This window comes from Pseudophryne corroboree, chromosome 5, assembly GCF_028390025.1.
Source record: "Pseudophryne corroboree isolate aPseCor3 chromosome 5, aPseCor3.hap2, whole genome shotgun sequence".
In the NCBI taxonomy this organism is placed as follows: domain Eukaryota; kingdom Metazoa; phylum Chordata; class Amphibia; order Anura; family Myobatrachidae; genus Pseudophryne; species Pseudophryne corroboree.
The window spans coordinates 775944716-775966880 of NC_086448.1; the positions used below are offsets into that span (position 1 = coordinate 775944716).

The 22165-nt window shown below is 48.3% G+C and overlaps 1 protein-coding gene across 2 annotated transcripts in view; it reads right to left on the reverse strand.

Annotated features, from left to right (window-relative positions):
- Positions 1-7880: 7880 nt before the first annotated feature.
- Positions 7881-22165, reverse strand: part of CRHR2 (corticotropin releasing hormone receptor 2) — a 306717-nt gene continuing 292432 nt past the window's right edge. For both annotated transcript variants that reach the window (XM_063924323.1, XM_063924324.1), the window contains one exon: positions 7881-8307. In XM_063924323.1, coding sequence (XP_063780393.1) covers positions 8167-8307 — 141 coding nt within the window. In that variant the 3' untranslated portion in view covers positions 7881-8166. The remainder of the gene's footprint in view (positions 8308-22165) is intronic.

The following is a 22165-nucleotide window of genomic DNA, read 5'->3' on the forward strand; positions in this document are numbered from 1 at the left end:
AAAGTAGAAAAAATGTTCAGAAGGGCAGTGCCACAGGTGGGCAGCGCCAAGCACACTTTGTAGAAGGCAATACACAAATTGAATTGTCACTGCTGAGCTGAAAATGTAATAAACACTAATAAATATTCATGTGAAACTGTCACTCTGGTAAAAATGTTGCGGTACCTTTATCAGACGCCTCATTGAGATTCTATTTTTACTGTCTATGTGTCTTGTAAGCAAACATGAACAGCACTGCCATGCAATAGAAAACAGATGAAAAGTCAATAAATAAACATAAAAATCACTGTACAGATTTTTACTTTTTCATAGAGAGATCAAACAAGAATTAGAAAGTGTTCATTAACATTTGTATTCTAATGACCGTTCCTTTCTGAGGGGGTGATTCAGACCGAAAACGTACAGCAACGATCAGCAATAGACTGCGCATGCATATGCACCGCAATGCGCACGCGCGTCGGCCAACAGGTGTTCGCAAGGTGATTGACAGGAAGAGGGCGTTTGTGGGTGGCAACTGACCGTTTACTGGGAGTGTCAGGGAAAACGCAGGCGTTCCCAAGTGTTTTCAGGGAGGGTGTCTGACGTCAGCTCCGGCCCCGATCAGCCTGTTCTCATTGCACTGTAGGAGTAAGTCCTGGGCTGCGCACAGTGGATTTTTGCAGCTCTGCGTACACATGCGATCGCACACTTGCATGGCGAATTTACACTCCCTCTTGGGCGGTGACTATCTGAAAACAGGACAGTAAAGTTAGCAGCACAGCGATCAGGTCTGAACCACCCCCTAAGTCTTTGGGACTGCAAACATAATTTATAAAGTAACAATTCTAGTAACATTAAGAGTCATTAATAAAATGCAAACCTGCAACTTTCCCTGCTGTGCGCTAATGCGCCTACTCCACCACTACGCGTGTTCCAAAATACAACCCCGCTTCATGGCTTTTGGAAACACCCCCATATATGCAATCTGCCCCTAGTTGTGCCCTATTGCAGATAAACCTGAAAAGTACTGTATGCAGTGTGGAACCAAAAATAAAGTCCAGCACATATTAGCTGACTGTAATAACGCTTTACAAGCACTCACTTCACTCTTTTCAACTTTTTCACTTTTCTCCGAACATACTGTTATTTATGTCTAAGTTACTGCAGAAGGTGCAAAATCATTATAGGTACATTAATGGGGGCACAGACTTCCGTTCTTTTTGCCAGGAGAAAAAGGATCGCATGCAGTGCCCCCTAAGCCGTAGCATGGTGTTCTCGAATACATGGATTTGTCAGCCCCATTTTCAAGGTATGGGTAGGTCAGTGCCTGCATCAGCAATGCAGCTTCACTGGACCTGGCTATGTGAAAACACCTGAGGGTTGGTCAGATGTCCGATGGTCGCGCAGTGTATCATATGATGCGTCTTCGCATGCCGCAGCGAATCACAAAAGCCGTCAGTGGGTGTGTTTATACTCAAGACGCTCCCAGTGACTGTGCTACTGCATGCATCTCTGAATTTGCCCCTCAGTTCCTTTCCTGAAAATAAAAATACGCTGTTTCCACCCCTTAATCTCATAAAATGATATTTCCCCACTTTAATACACTCCCCTGATACACACAACCAAAATTTTGCCCCTCCTGAAAATGGCGCCACCTTGGCCCACAAATCCATGTGCTGCCCTTTAAAGCTGGGTGGAATTGTTGAAAAGCAGACACGCAATTTCACAGAAACGCATTTGCGCTGGGATCTCGTGTATCGTATAGGAGCTGTAGTGATTCACAAATTGTCCCAATTATTTACATTTTTTTTGTTCTACTTTTTTTCTATAAAAAAAAGGAAAACTTAGATTGTACTTTAGCACTGTTTCCTAAATGCAATAAGGCAAGTCTTCACAGCATTCTACGGGAACATCATGGCTACCCAGCTGCTGGAAGGCACTTATATAAATGCCTTTCATGGCCAATTACACCTGAGATGTCTGTGATTGTGTATACTAGGATAAGGAGGAATTCTCTATAAAAGAGGAGGAAAAGAACGTTTACCTTGACTTGGCTGTATGATTATTGGTCTTTATATGCCCTATCCCATAATACTATAAATCTCCATCTTTTTGGGCACTTCTGCCTCAGTTACTTTATCATACCTCCTGGCAGCAAACTAATGCCCTTATTTATCAATAAGTGATAAATTTCACTGTGAATGATAAATTGCACCAGCCAATCCGCTCCTAACTGATTTTTCAAACACAGTCTGTAACACGGCAGTTTGGAGCTGATTGGCTGGTGCAATTTATCACTCACAATTGAAATTTATCACTCATTTATAAATAAGGGCATAGATCAGGACATGGATACCTAAAAAAGGGGGTGTGCCACATAATGTTAGGGGTGTGGTCATACCCAAGGTCTGCTAAAGTGACATACCTCCTAATATTCCCTGCAAGTCGGGGTACACTCCCTGACATCCCGGGACAGTCAGTAAAATATGGTGTAACAGTTGTATAGGGCAGTGCTGGAGCTGGGTGACTTTTTTCACTGGCACCACGAAGAATGCCATGAGCGGGAAACTACAGGCACCTGTTCAGCACAGGACCGTCTTAACAGCAGTGTAGGCCCCTGGGCACAGCAATGCACTGGGCCCCCTACCCATTCTCCAGCGGTGGGGGTGGGGGGTGCTATCTGTGGCAGGTTTGATGTCCCGCGGGTAGTAGGGGGTGTTCTATCTTCCGCTCAGCATGTAGGACCTGGAGCTGTAATTTCTGCTAATTACTCCTTTACTGCACAGATGGGGCTATACTGTAGAAGGGGGCATTGGGCTGAATGAAGAAGCCCTGGTACATGACTTCCAGGGTGGTAGGGGGTGTTTAAAACGTAGGGAAGGGGTGGATAGTGGAGTGGGCTTAATATTTATAATTTTCCAGTGGGAGGGCAGCTTGCTTGACTGCAGATATCTCAAGTTTCTGAAAAAATATTTCTTACCATTGAATGGGATAAAAAACTAGAGAGTCCCAACTTTCAGAAGGTTCTGGGGACTTGGGGATCAGAGCTCAGGAGCCAGAGCAATTCACCAATGAAAATCTAAAACTGCATACCAGGCATGTGGAACTGGAGCAGGGAGCAGCTGCTGGAAGGCTGATATCTCTGGTTCTGGGCATAGTAGAGACAAGCTGCCAGTGTCCACCAAAAGGGGAGAGTCCCAGCTTATGGAGTATACCCTCAGAAATGCTCTAAGTCAGACAGAACTTGAGATATCAGGCTGGGAAGAGCAATAAACAGGCTTGGTTGGGGACCACTGCTTTCAAGTCAGATATCTCCGGTTCCCCAGGGCCGAGTTTCAAAAATCTGGTACCGCTGGAAAGAGACGAACCTCAGCTATCAGCCTAGGGCCCTTATACTCCTAGGGCCCTTGGGCAAGAGCCCATTGAGCCCATACGGAAAGATGGCCCTGGTTCAGCAGCTCTTCTGGCTGCAGGGAGCCTTTCCATCCACCCTGCAAGCTAAATGCAGATGCCGTGGAGCAGCGACAGTGCTGCCTTCAGATCATTGCGCCCTGGAGAGCAACACCACTCAGACACCCCTAGTTACAGCCCTGACATAGGCGCTCCACCACAAACATTTTTAACACCATTTAAAGACCATTTCCAGATTCCTCCACACTTATAGAGAACCCTTTATGTATATATCTTCTAAAGACCTTAGAACGTGATACTGGGTATTGCACACAAGGGAGTATGGGGCAGATGTATTAAACCTGGAGAAATGATAAAGTAGTGATAAGTGCAAGGTGATAACGCACTAGCCAATCATTACGGGTTTGAAAAATGACAGGAGCTGATTGGCTGGTGCGTCATCACCTTACACTTATCACCGCTTTATCACTTCTCCAGGCTTAATACATCTGCCCCTGTATTACTTAAAAGAAACGTTCCTGCATAAAAAGCATCTTTCCACAAATATGATATACATGATTTGCCTTTGCCTAGCCCTCATTAGTATTTTCTGAAAGTTGTCACCATCAGCGGAAACCTGCATCTCCCTACAGCAGGTGCGTGCCTCCCAACAGACTCCTTAACGAGTATTTGCAGGTATGAGCTGCATTTGCATAAACACGCCCCTCACCTATGCGGAAACGCCTCTTTCCAACACAGTTCTGCCTGTTGAGTCCTAAGGGTCGAGTCATTCAAACTGCACACGACTCAGAGCAAGTGCAATACAAATTCATTTAAGATATGCAAAGCAAGCGCCTGCATGTTCAACTCACCATCAGCCCTCGATTGTCTGGCAAATGTAGCGCATGACAGTCAGTAAGTGACATCAGTCTTCAGAAACAAATACCCCAACCGGTAAGAGAAGTGATCTGGAGTCCACGTTGCTGCCTCATTCTAAAGTGATCTGTCTCTTTAGGCAGACTGATTATCAAGTAAACACAAGTAATAGGCCCTATACACTGGGCGATTACATAGAGCGCTATGAACGATCTTGTTCAGTAACGAATGAGAACGCGTTCATATCGCTCAGTGTGTAGGCACCAACGATGAACGATGTGCGGCTCCGCGGTCGTTCATCGTTGGTGCCGACTCGTTTGTCCATATTGGCTTGCATGTATAGCATGCAGGGCTATGGGGCCAGAGGACGCCAGCGAGTGAAGAAACTTCACTCCCTCCGTCACAGCCACGCTGCCGGGTCATCCATCGGCCGCCGGGCACCTCGGCCAGTGTGTAGGGCCCTTAATATAATGAACTCCAATTGAAACGTGAAATGAGATATCAACCATTTTCCTAGTTGAGAAGGGGGAGATAAATGATTATGAAATTAGGAAGGACTGATGAATCCTCTTTAAGGTATCAATATGCACAACATTATTGTTTCATGTGAAAATAATCAGAACATAACGTCACACTGGAAATGTAACTGCAGCATTAATTAAAAAATTAGTTTTAAATGATTTCAGTAGAGCCGGCTATGATCTGGTCACACTGAGAATATACTGAGTTAGGACTTATAACCAGTTATGTTGATAAATGCAACATATATGGTACTATATACATGAGCTGACAGACACATGAAAGTTTATGCCCCAGAGGGCCTCGGGACAGTGGGCCAATGTAAAGTCCTGGGGACTGCAGCTTTTTTTTCCTAGGGTTGTGGGCTACAAAAGATCAGTGTGGACTAATAATAAGCCAAACTCATGTTGTTATTGGCCCCACTCAGATGCCTGGCAGAGCACTCCCATGGCCTACCCCTGAGTGTACCCCTGAGTGTCATAAGCTGGTTTATAGAAGCGCCAAAGCTGATGAGTTAGGATGCAGCAAAATGTTTATTTTAAACAATTACGCTTTCTAAATGGGGTGTTTGGACTCTATGCAAAAGCAATAATATTTGCATAAGACAAAGAGTCTGGTTTTGCCAGACAGCCCTGTTTGTTGTGGGCACAAAGGCCCCGATTTATCAAGCCTTGGAGAGTGATAAATTGCACAGTGATAAAGTAACAACCAATCAGCTCCTAACTGTCATTTTTCGAACACAGGGCTTAATTCAGTAATGCAATGGCAGCAATTGTAGCTGCCATTGGGGGGGCACCGTTGGGGGGGGGCACGGACTGGACAATGCAGGTGTGTCCGCACCGTTGCTGGGGGGAGGTAGGCTCTCCCAACCTCCCAAGAGAGAGGCCGGCCTACTGAGTGCTGCTCAGTCACCAAGCCAAGTCAGCAATCTGGAGATTTCATGGCAATTTGCACTGAATCATATCATTGTGGACATGGGGGCTAATTCAGACCTGATCGCTGCTGTGCGTTTTCGCAAAGCGGGAAATCAAGTCTGAACTGCGCATGCGCCGCCGCCGCAGGGCACAGGCGCATGCCAGACAGCCGACGGCTGTCTCAGCTCTGCAATCGCCTCTGCCTGATTGACAGGCAGAGGTGGTCGCTGGGCGGGCCATCGGCATTTGGCCGCCGTCTAGGGGGGCGCGGTCCGGGCAATGCAGGCGTGCCCGGACTATTGGGGGAGGCGGGCCGCGGCGGCTGCGTGATGTCACATGCAGCCACTGCGACCCGAACAGCGATGAGCAGCTGCCTGCCATTGCGCAGGAGCTGCACTGGCCGGGAGCTACTCTTCCAGTACAAAAGCATCGCCACTGTGCGATGCTTTTGCATCTGTGCAGGGGGGTGGGGCCTGACATGCGGGGTGGACTAGCCCTGTGCTGGGCATCCCCCCCACATGTCTGAAGACTGATCGTACGATAAGTTCTGAATTAGGCCCATGGCGCACAATTATGCGAGTCACGACTTAAAACAGTGCAGGTAGTGTCACAGTGATGCAACTGCTTGCTCTCCTCCCCTTGCTCTTCTCCCTCACCTCTCACACAGTGTCCTCCTCCTGGAGGGGTAATCTCTCAGAGATGGCAAGTAAGACATAGATGTATCTTAGTAAGCACATAGTACTGCCATGTGGTGGTAAATATTCAGCACTTACCCTCTATATGTTCAACACTTACCCTCTATATGTGGAACACTTACCCTCTATATGTGCAGTACTTGCACACTATAATGTTGAGCCCTTACCCAGTATATGTGCAGTACTTGCCCACTATTATGTTCAGCGCTTACCCAGTATATGTGTAGCACTTACCCTCTCTATGTGCAACACTTACCCAGTATATGTGCAGCACTTACCCAGTATATGTGCAGCACTTACCCATTAAGACCTACTTTTAGAACCTCCCCTCTGGGATCTCCAAGGTCAAGTGGTGGCTTGTTGGTGTATCTCACTCTGATCTATCATTGGCTGGGAGCTGTTCCACTAATTTCGAAGTCTCCCAGCCATTCTGGTGGAGTACACAACTACGCTTTTACTTATAGGTACAAGCAAGCCCGTGTTCTTTTCTTTCCTCACTACTTTTAAGGTCAAGAATGGATATTTTGTCCCAGTGGAGTTAGATGCAGTTAAACCAGCTGGTTCCTGTTATATATTAACAAGAGAGGCTGATTTTTGGTGTGGCCTGCATCAGTTTCCATAAGGATGCAGCCTCACCATTAATTATGATCTGTTGGCATCACTTGGTTTCTCATGCCTCAGTGATGTCACTATTTGCTATTGAACTGATTGGCCGACCATTGGCTCAGCTCACAAAAGTCTACTTCCTCTTTGCCCATCATTTACACCTATTAGCCACAGTAGGAACAGGGACAGAAGGGGCCGTGGAGCTCCTAATGAGGACTTACCCATTAGACAACTTCCCACACAAATCATCTGTCGGATTCGTAATCGAAATGCAGCAAAGTCTCGGCTCCCATTGTCAGACAAGAAATGATAGAACTATAATGTTGTGCACATTTGAACAGTATATCATTATACACATGTTTAAAAGAACTCTGCTGCCATTTTTAAATAAAATTTTTCAGATAATACAGAGATAGTTTGCAAATTACTGGTATCGCATCTTCCGCTGCCTCTTGGCTGATAAAACCATTTACACCTATCATCTTCACTGCAGCATAGAGAGATGAGGTTTCAAAACTGTAGCAGTGGTCTGTCTGGGTGAAAGGGAAGCCTAGAACACAGGTGTATGCTGGTGCTGGTTGCAGATGCCAGTTGTGTAATTGTCAGCCTTATCGTCTGCTTTATGTTCATCCTAAGAAGACTGAATAACAATGATGCAAAAAATTAGCTTTTGATAATGCTTTAAATCAAATATCTGATCCTAAAACATTGCTTGTCGTTGGTACCAATCGCTGTACACCGCTGTTCCGTCCCCGTGATACACTGCACACTGGAAAAAATTAAAGGATTTGCTGACCCTCGGTGATTGCTCAAACATCAGAAAAGACTTAAACCAACAGCAAATGAAGATCCGCAATACTAAACTATCTTCTTCCCAAAAACCACACTCTGAAAAGGAACATTCGGTCAAATCGCTCTATTCACACTCAACGGTTTAAATACAAATGAATAGCTCTTCCACCGTGGTGTCCTTTCATTTGTGCTTACGATATAATGTCCAGTATCGTGTAGACTCATGACCAGGTCCTTTGTTCGCAGTATATTTACCCAATGTACTGGTCATCTTCCTGCCATGGAGTGCTAGGTACAAGGGTGCCATATGCCCACCGACGTGTAAAGTCACCTCAAAGTGCCAGAATTGGGAAATCTGAGATCCGAGAGCGCTGGAGGCCGTGGTGTTCCTGAGCTCAGATGGCCGCCGTTTGCTTGATACTGTGAAAGCTGATTCTTGTGGGGGATGTTGGTATGGACATTGCCCGGGCGACTCGGACACGGAGGGAGTGGTGGTCCTGCCAGCGATGCCACCTTTTCCTTGCAGCTGATTGAACCTAGGTAGAATAATATACATGTTATCTAACAGAGCTCCTGTAAGAAATTAAGGGGTCCGTTCATGAAGCAGTGAAAAGTGTGGAAAAGTGAGCCAGTGGAGAAGTTGCCCAGCTGCTCCGTACAACTGTATAGTATGCAAATTATAAATGTTACTTCAATGCTGATTGGTTGCCATGGGCAACTTCTCCACTGGCTCACTTCTCCACACTTTTCACTGCTTCATGAATAGACCCCTAACAGCAGGATGAAAGGACCTTTGTAATGGTCAGAGCAGATCACGTGAAGCTACAAATAGCAGATGTGTAATTGAAATTAAAGTACATCTTAGGAATCTCATCTCAATACCCACATAGATATGGCCTCTCCCAAGGCACCATTCTATATTAGTTGAGGTACAAGAGGTTATTTTACTACGGTGTGGGTTTATAGAAGTGGAAATGTTGCCCAAAGCAAACAATCAAATTCTACTTATGATTTACCTAGCACCTTCTAGAAGATAATAGCTGGAATTTGATTGGTTGCTATGGGCAACATCTACACTTCTATAAACCCGCACCTTAGTAAATATACCCCAAGGTGTTTGGATTACCAGGCAGTGATGGTAAACAGAATCAACAGCCCTAAGCAAGTACAGCGGTGTAATCAATGGAGTAGTTCATGGCATGCGCTATGGAAGAATCAGGGAATTTTCCTGACTGGGGCTGGTCAAGCGTAGACATTGAGGTCCATATAAACCATGGTGCACAACACAGGTGACTAGATTACTATATGAACATACTTATTATTCTCCATTGATACTGAATCTGAATGGATAAGTAATAATTTGTATTATCATTATTATATTATTATCTTTTATATGGTGCCACAAGTGTTCAGTGGCATTGTACAAAGGGGATTAGTATTTTAAAAAGTACATTAACTATAGACGAGTTTACTAATCTATCTATCTATAAATATACACAGTATATATATATATATATATATATATATATAGTGTATATTATAAATATATACAGTATATAATATATATATATATATAAATACACACACACACACCTCCAACTCCAGCACTCCAAAGACTCCCGTGTAAGAACTGTGCCCGGTGCCTTCCTCAATGCAGCCTCTGTGGCTGCACGCTATATACCTCTCCAATGGTGTCACTCAGAGCATTTACCATAAAAACAAGACAGTAGTCAGCTGTAACTGGGCAACGTTTCAGCACTGTGTAGTGCTTTTATCAGCGCTACACAGCGCTGAAACGTTGCCGAGTTACAGCCGACTATACATGGGTGATTCACCAGAAAGTGAACATAAAGTCCTGTGCATCACACGCATTTATTTATTTTTTCCCTTTAAACTGGTCTTTTAAGAAACTGTAATATGAAAACTTAATTGCTTAGTAGTAATGCCTTACCCTATAACTTAAGACTCACTAAATACTTAGTATTTTGGAGAAGTATGTCGTTTGAATTTGTGTAGCTGTCCCGTGCATAATGGAGAATCATGTTATATAATTATATAGGGGACACAATCAGAGAAAGGGCGTTGCAGGAGCTCCCATACAAGAGGGGATGTGGGTGTATACAAAAAGGTTTAGTGTTGCACAGTTGGGGAATGAAAAGGAGGTTGGATGGTAGGCTTTAATGAAGAGATGAGTCTTAAGGGCACATTTAAAGGCTGGGAGGCTGGGCGAAAATCTAATTGTGTGAGGGAGGGCGTTCCAGAGATTGGGTACAGCCAGGAGAGATGCTGAAGGATGGTGTGGGACGAGGGAAGAGATGAAGCCGCAATCAATGGCTGAGAGAAATGGGTGGGAAGAAGCATCTATGTGGAAGTGAGGATTTAGATGGAGGTAGAAAATCAGAGGGGGCAACAGAGATGGAGCAATGAGAAAGAGAAATCAGGTCGGCAGTGGTGTTGGGTGTCAAGTGGGCAATGGTGTCAGATGAAAGAGGGGCAAGGCAACAGATTGGAAGGCTTTTAAGGAAAATGTTGGAGAGAGATGATACGGGGTGTAAATGAGAGATTTGATAGTTTCCAGGGTGAGAAAGGGCCTGATCCTGGAAAAGTTAAGGATGTGGAAGAGGCAAGATTGAGAAATGTACTGAATGTGGTAGAAATGCTGGGTCATCCTAGGTCTGGCAAAGATAGATACATTTGCATGTCATCAGCATATAGGTCATATAGAAGGCCAAAGTAACTGATAAGCTTACTGGGTGAAGATGTGTAGTAAGACAAGAGAAGAGGACCAAGGACAGAACCTTGGTGTGAAGGCAATGGGAAAAGATGATTGGTATTGGCAGTTATAGAGACAGGGAAGGATTAGTTGAATTAGTTGGAGGCAAATCACAAGCACTGTGTCATGGAAGCCAATGAAATGGATGGTATGTAGGAGAAGGGGGTGATTAGCACTTTCAAAAACTACTTTGAAGTTGAAGAGGATTAGTATTGAAAAATAGCCACCGGATTTAGCAGAAATGAGTTTATCGGTGAGGGTAGTTCCGTTTCAATGAAGAGGTCAAAAACCAGAGTGGAAAATGTTGTAGAGGATGGAGGGGGTGGAGTGGTGAATTATTTATATGAGGACACAGGGAAAGAGGTCCAAGGGAGGGGTTCCTAACAATGGGAGGCCAGGGCATTTTGGAAGGATGTGGATGTGGAGTAATAGCATTATGGACTCTAAAGTCACAAGTTGGTTGTCTAAACAATAGAAGGCCCAGGGCGTGTTTGAAGAACGAGGAGAAGATGTTAGGTAATGACATTACAGGTTCCAACATCACTAGTTAGTTTTCACACATCAAAAGAAGAAATTTTAAGTTTCATATTTTTTAAGTTAAGATAACTATAATTCCTCAAAAATAGGTGTAACCCTAATTACCTTTATGCTTGCAGGTAACAGGCTCCATGAAATAAGAGTGAGTGGTTCACGGCATCTTTGCAGAGGACCACCCGCTCTTAATTCATGTACCTTATGATTTCGGAGAGCACCACCAATATGTGTAATTAGACTAGAGATGTGCGGCTGGCACTTTTCGTGTTTTGGTTTTGGTTCTAATTCCTCTTTCGTGTTTTGGTTTTGGCTTGGTTTTGCAAAAAAACCACCCTTTTGTGTTTTGGTTTTGGATCTGGATGATTATTGAAAAAAACATAAAAACAGCTAAAATCCACAGAATTTTGGGGAAATTTTGCTCCTACTGTATTATTAACCTCAATAACAATAATTTATACTCATTTCCAGTCTATTCTGAACACCTCACAATATTGTTTTTAGGCTAAAAGGTTGCACCGAGGTTGTTGGATGACTAAGCTAAGCGACACAAGTGGACAACACAAACAATTGGCCCATCTAGGAGTGGCACTGCAGTGTCAGACAGGAGGGCAGATATAAAAAAAAGGCCCCAAAGAGCACATCATGCAAAGAAGAAAAAGAATTACAATGAGGTAGTTGTATGACTAAGCCAAGCGACACAAACACCTGGCCCATCTAGGCGTGGCACTGCAGTGGCAGACAGGAGGGCAAATATAAAAAAAAGGCCCCAAACAACACATCATGCAAAGAAGAAAAAGAATTGCAATGAGGTAGATGTATGACTAAGCCAAGCAACACAAACAATTGGCCCATCTAGGCGTGGCACTGCAGTGGCAGACAGGAGGGCAAATATAAAAAAAAGGCCCCAAACAACACATCATGCAAAGAAGAAAAAGAATTGCAATGAGGTAGATGTATGACTAAGCCAAGCGACACAAACAATTGGCCCATCTAGGCGTGGCACTGCAGTGGCAGACAGGAGAGCAGATATCAAAAAGGCCCCTAACAGCACATGATGCAAAGAAGAAAAAAAGGTACACGAGGTTGCTGTATGACTAAGCTAAGCGACACAACCACCTGGCCCATCTAATAGTGTAACGCAGTGGCTGAATGTCGAGAGTGGGCCGCAATTGTTTGGTCCACTGACAGCATCTCCAGCACGCTCCAGTCACTTTAAAAAAAATCTGCAATTGGTGGACTTATACGGCAGTACCCCAGGACAAATACAGCAGTACCCCTGGACTCATAAGACAGTGTCACACAGGATGGCACTTTTCAAAAACTAGGCCCCAATCAGCACCTCATGCAAAGATGTCGAAGAGGTGCAATGAGGTAGCTGTATGACTAAGCCAAGCGACACAATTCCAACTGAAATTATACGTCCAAATCACTGGAATTATACGTCCAAATCACTGGAATTAATTGACAAAATCACTGGAATTATACGTCCAAATCACTGGAATTAATTGGCAAGATCACTGGAATTATAAGTCCAAATCACTGGAGTTAATTGGCAAAATCACTGGAATTAATAATTGTAAGTCCAAATCACTGGAATTAATTGGCAAACTCACTGAAATTATATGTCCAAATCACTGGAATTAATTGGCAAGATTACTGTAATAATTATACGTCCAATTTACTGGAATTAATTGGCAAGATCACTGTAATTAATATACGTCCAATTTACTGGAATTAATTGGCAAGATCACTGTAATTAATAATTATACGTTCAAATCACCGGAATTAATTGGCAAAATCAATGTAATTATAAGTCCAAATCACTGGAATTAATTGGCAAGATTACTGTAATAATTATATGTCCAAATCACTGGAATTAATTGGCAAAATCACTGTAAATAATATACGTCCAATTTACTGGAATTAATTGGCAAGATCACTGTAATTAATAATTATACGTCCAAATCACCGGAATTAATTGGCAAAATCAATGTAATTATAAGTCCAAATCACTGGAATTAATTGTCAAGATCACTGTAATTAATAATTATACGTCCAAATCACTGGAATTAAATGGCAAAATCTCACTATCGCCTGCCTAGTAAAGTGGAATCTAGATGGGATTTGGTACCAATGGGGACACAATACCTCCATCAATTGTATAAATCACACTGCACTAATGGCGGATACCAGACGCACGTCTAACACCAACATAAATGTCAAGGCCTCAGTTATGAGGGTATCCATCGTCATGTGAAGCTGAACCACTAGTCATGAACATAGGCCAGGGCCGTTCCTTGCCACTCCGTGTCGTAAATGGCATATTGGCAAGTTTACGTTTCTCCTCAGATCATTTAAAAAAAATGTTTTTGTTTTTTTTTCTGAACTTTGGCTTTTTGGATTTTACATTCCCTCTACTATCACAATGGGCATCGGCTTTGGTAGACGACGTTGATGGCATTTCATTGTCTATGTCATGGCTAGTGGCAGCAGCTTCAACACTAGGAGGAAGTGGTTCTTGATCTTTCCCTATTTTATCCTCCAAATGTTTGTTCTCCATTATTTTTCTGGAGTTATATAACACAATGGGGGTCATTCTGACCCGTTCGCTCGCTGCTTTTTATTGCTGCCAAGCAAACGGGTACTCACTGCGCTGGCGCCGTAGTGCGCCGGCGCATGCCAGACAGCCGAAGGCCGTAGCAGGGCTGCGATCGCCTCTGCCTGATTGACAGGCAGAGGCGGTCGCTGGGCGGGAGGGGGTGGAACGGCAGTGTTTGGCCGCTGTTATCGTGGGCACGGTCCGACCAACGCAGGCGTGGCCGGACCGTGCGAGGGGCAGCCCGCAGCGGCTGCATAACGTCATACGCAGCCGCTGTGGGCCGGGGAGCGACGAGTAGCTTCCGGCCAGCACGCTAAAGCTGCACTGGTCGGTAGCTACTCTTGAAGTGCAAAGGCATCGCCGCTGTGCGATGCTTTTGCACTTCTGCGGGGGGGGGGGGGCGGCACTGACATGCGGGCCAGACTAGCCCTGTGCTGGGCGTCCCCCCGTATGCCAATGTGAATGATTGTAGCTGTGCTAAATTTAGCACGGCTACGTTCATCTCGGAATGAGTGCCCTTATACGGCATAAGAGAGTGTACCCCTACACATCACAGGGCAAACCCTGTAAAAATTATTTGGATTAAATATTAATAACCCCTTTATTTGGAGTAAATAATATACAGCACAGGACAGCACCACTGAATTTATATGGCAATTTATACGGAATTATACGCCAGTATTCCGGGAATTATATGGCAATATCACAGGAATTATACGGCATTGTCACAGGAATTATACGACAGTATCACAGGAATTATATGGCAGTATCACAGGAATTATTCTCCAGTATTCCGAGAATTATATGGCAATATCACAGGAATTATACGGCAATATCATAGGAATTATACGCCAATATCACAGGAATTATATGGCAGTATCACAGGAATTATACGCAAGTATTCCGAGAATTATACGGCAATATCATAGGAATTATACGGCAATATCATAGGAATTATACGCCAGTATTCCGAGAATTATACAGCAATGTCACAGGAATTATACGGCAGTATTCCGAGAATTATACAGCAATGTCACAGGAATTATATGCCAGTATATCGAGAATTATATGGCAATATCACAGGAATTATACGGCAATGTCACAGGAATTATATGCCAGTATCACAGGAATTATATGGCCGTATCACAGGAATTATACGCCAGTATTCCGAGAATTATACGGCAACGTCACAGGAAATATACACCAGTACTGAGAATTATACAGCAATATCACAGGAATTATACGGCAGTAACACTGGATATATGGCAGTAGAGAACACCACCACTGTGACTGGTCACTGGACTGATGCTGCACAAGACACTTCCCCTGGTCTGATGCAAGACAACACAGCAAAAGGGACCTATACAGCAGCCAGCAACACTGGGGACATATAGCAGGAGAGGACACCAACACTGTGACTGGCTGGACTGATGCAGCATAAGACACTGACTACACTGGACTGAGCAGCACAACACAGCACAAGACTCACCACCCCACTTTACCGCCCCCACACAGACACTGAGGACGAAGACACGTCCTCTCACTACACTCTCCGAGACTGGAGTGAAAATGGCGGCGACGCGCGGCTCCTTATGTTGAATCCAAATCCCGCGAGAATCCGTCAGCAGGATGATGACGTTTTGCCTCATTCGGGTTTCCGAGTCAGGAGGAAAACCCGAGCCGGACTCAGAACCGGGCTCAGAGCGTGAAGTTCGGTATGGTTCGGTTCTCTGAGAACCGAACCCGCTCATCTCTAAATTAGACCATGACCACATGGCATATCGGATTACCTCTGAACTGTTTTCCAAGGTCGTAGCTCCACTCACAAGGTTCTAATCACAGAGTCCTTTTCTGTTCATGTGCTGGTTTGGCGCATACAGGCCCTCATTCCGAGTTGATCGCTCGCTAGCTGCTTTTAGCAGCAGTGCAAACGCTAAGCCGCCGCCCTCTGGGAGTGTATCTTAGCTTAACAGAAGTGCGACCGAAAGGATCGCAGAACGGCGTCTAAATCTTATCAAGCAGTTTCTGAGTAGCTGTAGACCTACTCCTACCTTGCGATCACTTCAGACTATTTAGTTCCTGTTTTGACGTCACAAACACGCCCTGCGTTCGGCCAGCCCTCAACCGTTTCCCCAGGCACGCCTGCGTTTGTATCTGACACGCCTGCGTTTTTCAGCACCCTCCCGGAAAACGGTCAGTTACCTTCCAGAAACGCCCCATTCTTGTCAATCACTCAGCGGCCAACAGTGCGACTGAAAAACGTCGCTAGACCTTGTGTGAAACTACATCGGCTTTTGTGAATGTACGACGCGCGTGCGCACCATACGCATGCGCAGAAATGCCGCTTTTTCAACTAATCGTCGTGCTGCGAACGAAAGCAGCTAGCGATCAACTCGGAATGAGGGCCACAGTGTAGGCACATGCCAAGGGCCATGAATACTCAGAAGAGGTCAAATCTTTTAAAAACAGCAAGTGGCTTGTCAGGCCACAGCTGCAAAACCGGGGGCTTAGCACATCTTGCTGAGGGCCAACTGAAGGAGAGAGAATTGACTACATAGGAGAGGAATGAGTTAAACATTCTGTGAGGGGTGGACCTAGCTGTTAGGTAGTACAGCCTTAGGAAAAGGGGGGAGGGTTAGGGTATATATAGGCTGGAGTGGCCATTTTGGGTCTCTTTGCAAGTGAATTTCCTTGGGGTGAGTGCTGCTTGGCAGATTTTCACCCTTACTTTATTTCAATTTAAAAGTTTTATAAACTAGGTAGAATGGCCTCCAGCCGCCCACGCCGGTCCGCTGGTGCCCCAGCCCGTTACCAGTCCGGTGAGGCTGGTCCCGGGGCAAGGGTGTCCGGCTCTGACGAGGCCGTAACTTCCCCTGGGGCCTCTCAGATGGCTGGGGGTTCGGAGCGCAGAACGCGCTCCTCTGGCGACCCTGTGTTAGTTGGCAGCGTCGGGTCTGCCTCTGCAGGCGGGCGCGGTCGGCGGCCTGGGGCGGCTCGGAGGTCTGGCCTCCCGGAGAGGGGCGAACAACAGCCCTCGCCTCCGGGGCTGGCCAGGGGTGCAGGGAATGCGGGAGCCCGCGGGCGCACGTTGGCGCGCCTTGCCGGGCGCCTTTCGGCTCCCTCTCCTTCGACTCCCGCACACTCACGCTTGCCGGGGCCGGATAGAGGCCCCGGGCGGGTGGTGAGAGCCGGGAGGGAGGTATTTACGATCCAGGCCAGGCCCGTCACGGGGCCCAGCGCTGGATCGGCGGGCGCACAAACAGAGACCTCAGCGGAGGGCGCCCGGGCAGTGCGCGGTGGGGCGCGCGCCCGCGCGCGGCTCCGGCGGCGTCTCTCGCACACGTGTGCGAGCAGCGACGCCGCAGCGCTCTGTACCCCCCAGCCCTCCTCGTTGCGGCCGGTTTCCGGCGGGACGAGGGGGGGGAGGATGCCTGGCGGGGATCAACCAGGTTTCTGGGGGAATGAGCCCAGCGGTGCTGAGGGCACAGCATCGCGGGCACATAGTGTTACAAGGAGCGGGGCCAACCAGGCTGGGCGAGCTGGCTCCGTCCGGCGGCAGGTTGGCCTCAGGGAAGGGGCAGAGCGAGGGCCAGCCATCACTCCCAGGGGGCCGGGGCAGGCCGGGGCAGGTCGTATGGAGGGGTGTATATCCGGGGTGAGGTATCCTACCATGGCGGACCCCTCCCCCCAGGGCCGACCTGGCCGCGGTACGGATGGGTCCTGGCTGCCCATGCCCAGCGGCGGGTCTACTCGCCGCGTGCCTCCCATACGGCAGCCATCGGGCGACGTCTCTACGTCACGGGGTCACGCTGAACCGCAAGGCGCGTTTGCGTCGGCCCTCGCCACGGTGGTGGCGGCATTGGGTCCGCTCGCCGTGGCCCCGGAGCTCGAGGGCGGGTCCGGGGGGGTGCCGGCCGGATCAGGCGCCGGGGCGTTGTCGGCCGCCCAGAGGGTAGCGCGTGCGTGCCGGGAGCTTGGTGCGGCCGCGGCACAGCTGCATCAGCAGCCGCGGCGAGACGAGAGTGTGCAGTCATCTGGCACGCCTGCGCCGGGACGGGCTAGGCGCACGCCACTGTTTGTGTCCGGGTCCTCTCTCCCTCTTCTGCCCACAGATGTTCACGCAGATACAGGGGTACCGGAATCGGAAGATGAGGACGTTACGTACGTCGCACCTGAGGAATCTGAATCTGACCAATCTACGGCTTCAGGTGAGGCGGTACAGTCGGAGTCGTTTGCACGTACGCCCTCGGGTTCGCGCAGCTCTTCCCTTTCCTCCTCTTCTTCCTCTTCTTCCTCCTCCTCCCTTTCTTCGGCAGCGTCCGACGTCAGTAGCACGACAAAGGCGAAGAAAAGGGCAACCAAATACGCCAGGAAGGCAGCTGGCCAACAGGAGAGGCGTAGCAAAGAATCTCGCAGGGCCAGGAAGCGACGCGACCTGCCAGGCGTGGTCCGCTGCGAGTATACCGCTGTCATGCGGGGGCTTAGGGATAGCTGCAGCAAGAGGATTCGCAGGGGGGACTACGTAGATGTCTTCGTCTTGACTAAAGACGCTAAAAGAGAGTTTAGGGCAGCAACCGCTAAGAAAGGAATAGGGGCCGAGGCGTTCCGCACGTTTGATAACTGGCTGGCGGGTTTTTGGGTTTTCGCGGCTTGTTACCTTGAGGACAGGCCAGAGGAACATATGAATGTCATCCGGTACCTACATCTTGTGCACGATATGCAACGCACGTCAGCGGGTAACGAATGGCGTAGGTATGATGAGGAATTCCGGGAGAAGCAGGACGGGTTGTACGTTATGGACTTCGGTTTCAAGGACGTGGAGGTATGGCTTAAGGTCACCAGGGCCTCGCAGCAGGCCAAGGAGCCCCGGAGCGCAGGGGCGGACGGACACCGTGCTGGGCCGTCCGCCCATGCGCCCGGCGCGGACGGCGGGTCGGCCAAGACAGGTAGGTCGGCCGTCCGGGCTGGGAAACAGCCCGCAACGAAAGGATTATGTTTCGCGTTTAACAACGCTGCATGTTCCTACGGCAAGCAGTGTCGGTTCCGTCACGCTTGCCTCCATTGCGGGGGTTCCCACCCTGCCTCCTCCTGCTTCAAGAATACTCGGCAGGGTCCCCGTTCTAAGCAATCCTACTCGAGAGGGACACCCGGCGGGGGCGCTACACAGGGCGCCAACGCCAATTAGGTTAAAGGCTATGCGTAAATGGTTGGATGGGTATCCGAATAAGGAGGATGCCAGGTTTTTATACGAAGGTTTTAGTTTTGGTTTCCGCTTGCCTGTTGCGAGCGATGTTACAGTTCGGGCGCGGAGGAACCTCCAGTCTGCTCGGGCCTTGCATTTCGTGTTGCGGGAAAAAGTCGATAAGGAGGTCAGGCTGGGCAGGATGGAGGGGCCATTTGCAACACCCCCAGTGGCGGATCTCGTCATCTCCCCGGTGGGGGTGGTACCCAAGAAAACACCCGGGTCCTTCCGACTGATCCAACACCTTTCCTACCCAGCGGGGTCCTCGGTCAACGACGCTATACCTCCAGGTCATTGCTCGGTAGTGTACCAGTCGTTTGACGAGGCGCTTAATTTGGTCCGCAGCTACGGCGCTGGGGCCCTCATGGCAAAGATTGACGTCGAATCCGCTTTTAGGTTGCTACCACTCCATCCGGACTCATTCCGTTTTATGGGTTTCCGGATTGGGTCGGAATATTTCAATGACAAATGTTTGCCGATGGGGTGTTCCGTTTCATGCTCGTATTTTGAACGTTTTAGCACCTTCCTGCATTGGTGCGTGGAGTCTTCGTCGGGTGGGCACGGGGTTGCCCACTACCTCGATGATTTCCTTTGTACGGGGCCGGCGGGTTCGCCGCGGTGCGGCAACCTGCTTTTCAGTATACGAGCATTGTTTTGTCATTTCGGAGTGCCAGTGGCCGAGGACAAAACGGAGGGACCGATCTCTTGCCTGTCATTTCTGGGAATCGAGATCGACACGGTGTCAGGCGAGTGTCGCCTTCCTTTGGACAAAGTGGCTAAGCTTCGCGAAGCCATTGGCCAATTCATGGGTTCGCGTAAGGTTAAGCTGCGGCAGGCGCAATCCTTGCTGGGCATGTTTAACTTTGCTTGTCGGGTCATCCCGATGGGCAGGGTTTTTTGCCGGAAGCTTGAAAGAGCGACTGCGGGGTGTGCCAGGCCGCACCACTTTGTACGCTTGTCCGCGGAGTTAAAAAGGGATCTGGCAGTATGGGCCTCGTTCCTGGAGGATTTCAACGGTGTGCGCATATGGCAGGCACCAACGGTCGACAGCGCCAGATTGCAGCTTTTCACCGACGCGGCAGGAGCCTCCGGTTTTGGTTGCTATCTTGAGGGATCTTGGTGCGCGGCATCGTGGCCAGCAGACTGGCACCAGGCGGGTTTCACTAAGGACCTTCTGCTCCTGGAACTCTTTCCCATCATGGTTGCGCTGGAAATCTGGGGCGAGCGGTTAGCGCATCGCAGCATCCTGTTCAGATGCGACAATCTGGGCGTGGTGCACGCGATTAACAACCAGAGGGCAAAATCGCTGGTAGTGCTGCGGGTGCTAGGGCAGTTGCTGCTTACTTGCCTGCGCAGGAATGTGTGGTTTCGGGCACAACACGTACCGGGTCTAGAAAATGGGGTCGCTGACGCACTATCGCGAGGACAATGGGAGAGGTTTTACTGGTTGGCTCCCGAGGCCCAGGAACGAGGTTTTCATTGTCCCGGTTATGTCTGGCAGGTCATCAAGCCGGACTGGAAGGTCTAGCACTGCGTTCGGTCGCGCCATCCACGCTTAAGGCTTACAAGCAGGCCTGGAGCGAATGGGAAGAATTTGCTAGAGGACGGAAGCAACGAGGTAAGAGCGGGCATCGGATGATGCTTTCTTTTATTTGGCAGCTTTATGTTTCAGGTAGGTCTAGAGCGGTGGTGTCCCGGTACTTGGCTGGCATTGCGTTCTTCTGCAGAATTAAAGGGGTTCCCGATTTGACAAAAAGTGGGATTCTGCTTAAGGCTATGAAAGGATGGGCGCGCGTAGCACCTACGCCGCCTGACAGAAGGCGGCCCATTGATGCGGGGTTGCTGCCAGGCATCATTGGGTCGGTTGGAGCCATCGCATCATCTATGTTCGAATCGCTGCTTTTTAGATTGGCGTTCTCTATGGCTTACCACGGCGCCTTTAGGATATCGGAGTTGGTAGCGCCTTCTAAGCAAACTGATTCGCGCATGCTGGTAGAGGACGTAGTGGTAAGTGGGAGGTCCTTGCTGTGCAGATTGCGACGCTCTAAGACGGACCAGGTGGGGAAGGGCCGATGGGTCACCCTGGTTCCGGCACTTGAGGAGAGCATATGCCCAGTACGGTTGGCAGTACAATATGAGGCAGTGAGGCCCGACTGTCGGGGGTCGTGGTTGCTGCACTATGACGGGCTGCCAGTAACGAAGTTCCAATTTCGGTGGATGATGGGTCGCTGTCTGACGAGCTTGGGCCTTTCCCCCTCCCACTTCGGTACACACTCCTTCCGCATTGGGGCTGCTACGGCGGCAGCGGCCGCGGGTTTTTCGGGAGCCCAGATCCAGGCGGTGGGACGATGGAAGTCGTCCTGTTATAAGCGGTACATTCGCCCCGTCGCCTGAGATGTTTTGCTTAAGCGTAGCTGGCCTTCATAAAGTTAAAGTAAGATCATGTTTGCTTTGTGTTTATGCATATGTTATGTTCACTGTACGTTGGTTTGTTTACCCGTGTGTGATCCTACTCAGGGATTAGCCACTTGCCGCTGCGGGTGTGAGCCGGCAGCGGGGGTCTGGAGTTATTTTGCGATTTTTGCCTGACTTGACGGACTGAATTCTAATCATTAATTCGGCTGATCTGTTCTAATCGAAGTCCCTCAGCAGGTTTTTATGCTTTCACCTCCAGCTGAGTTATTTCATGTTTTACCCTCTTTTTTATACCCCCTCCCCCCCCCCCCCCCTCTGTTTAATTTCGTTTTGTTTCTTTTGCCTTTCCCTTAATGTCTTAACGCTTTTACTTCAAATTGGTTAGAAGCTCGGGAGATCGGCCAGGCCGTGTCTGCTGCGACATTAGGAATAAAAAATTTTTCTTTTTGGCAGATCCTTCAGGTTAACAAAATTACATTTATGGCGTAGAATTATAGTAACGCATTTTACCCCTTTTTCCTTCCATTCAGGTTGTTTCGCCGATGGCTTGTCCATTTGGGTGGTCGGCCACTCGTATGTCTTTTGGGCAGCAAGGTTTTTGGCCTCTGATACTGCTCAGAGGTTTCCTGGAGGTCAGGGAATCAGATGGCTTGGTTGGCGAGGAATGATGTGGAAAGATCTATTGAGTAGACTAGTCAGTCAGGCCAGGAAGCATGGAGTTCCCAAGGTTTTGGTTGTCCACTTAGGTGGCAACGACCTAGGGAAGGGGACTTCCTTGGAGCTACGGTGGGCCATGATACAAGATCTGGCAAGGGTGGCCGCAGCATGGAC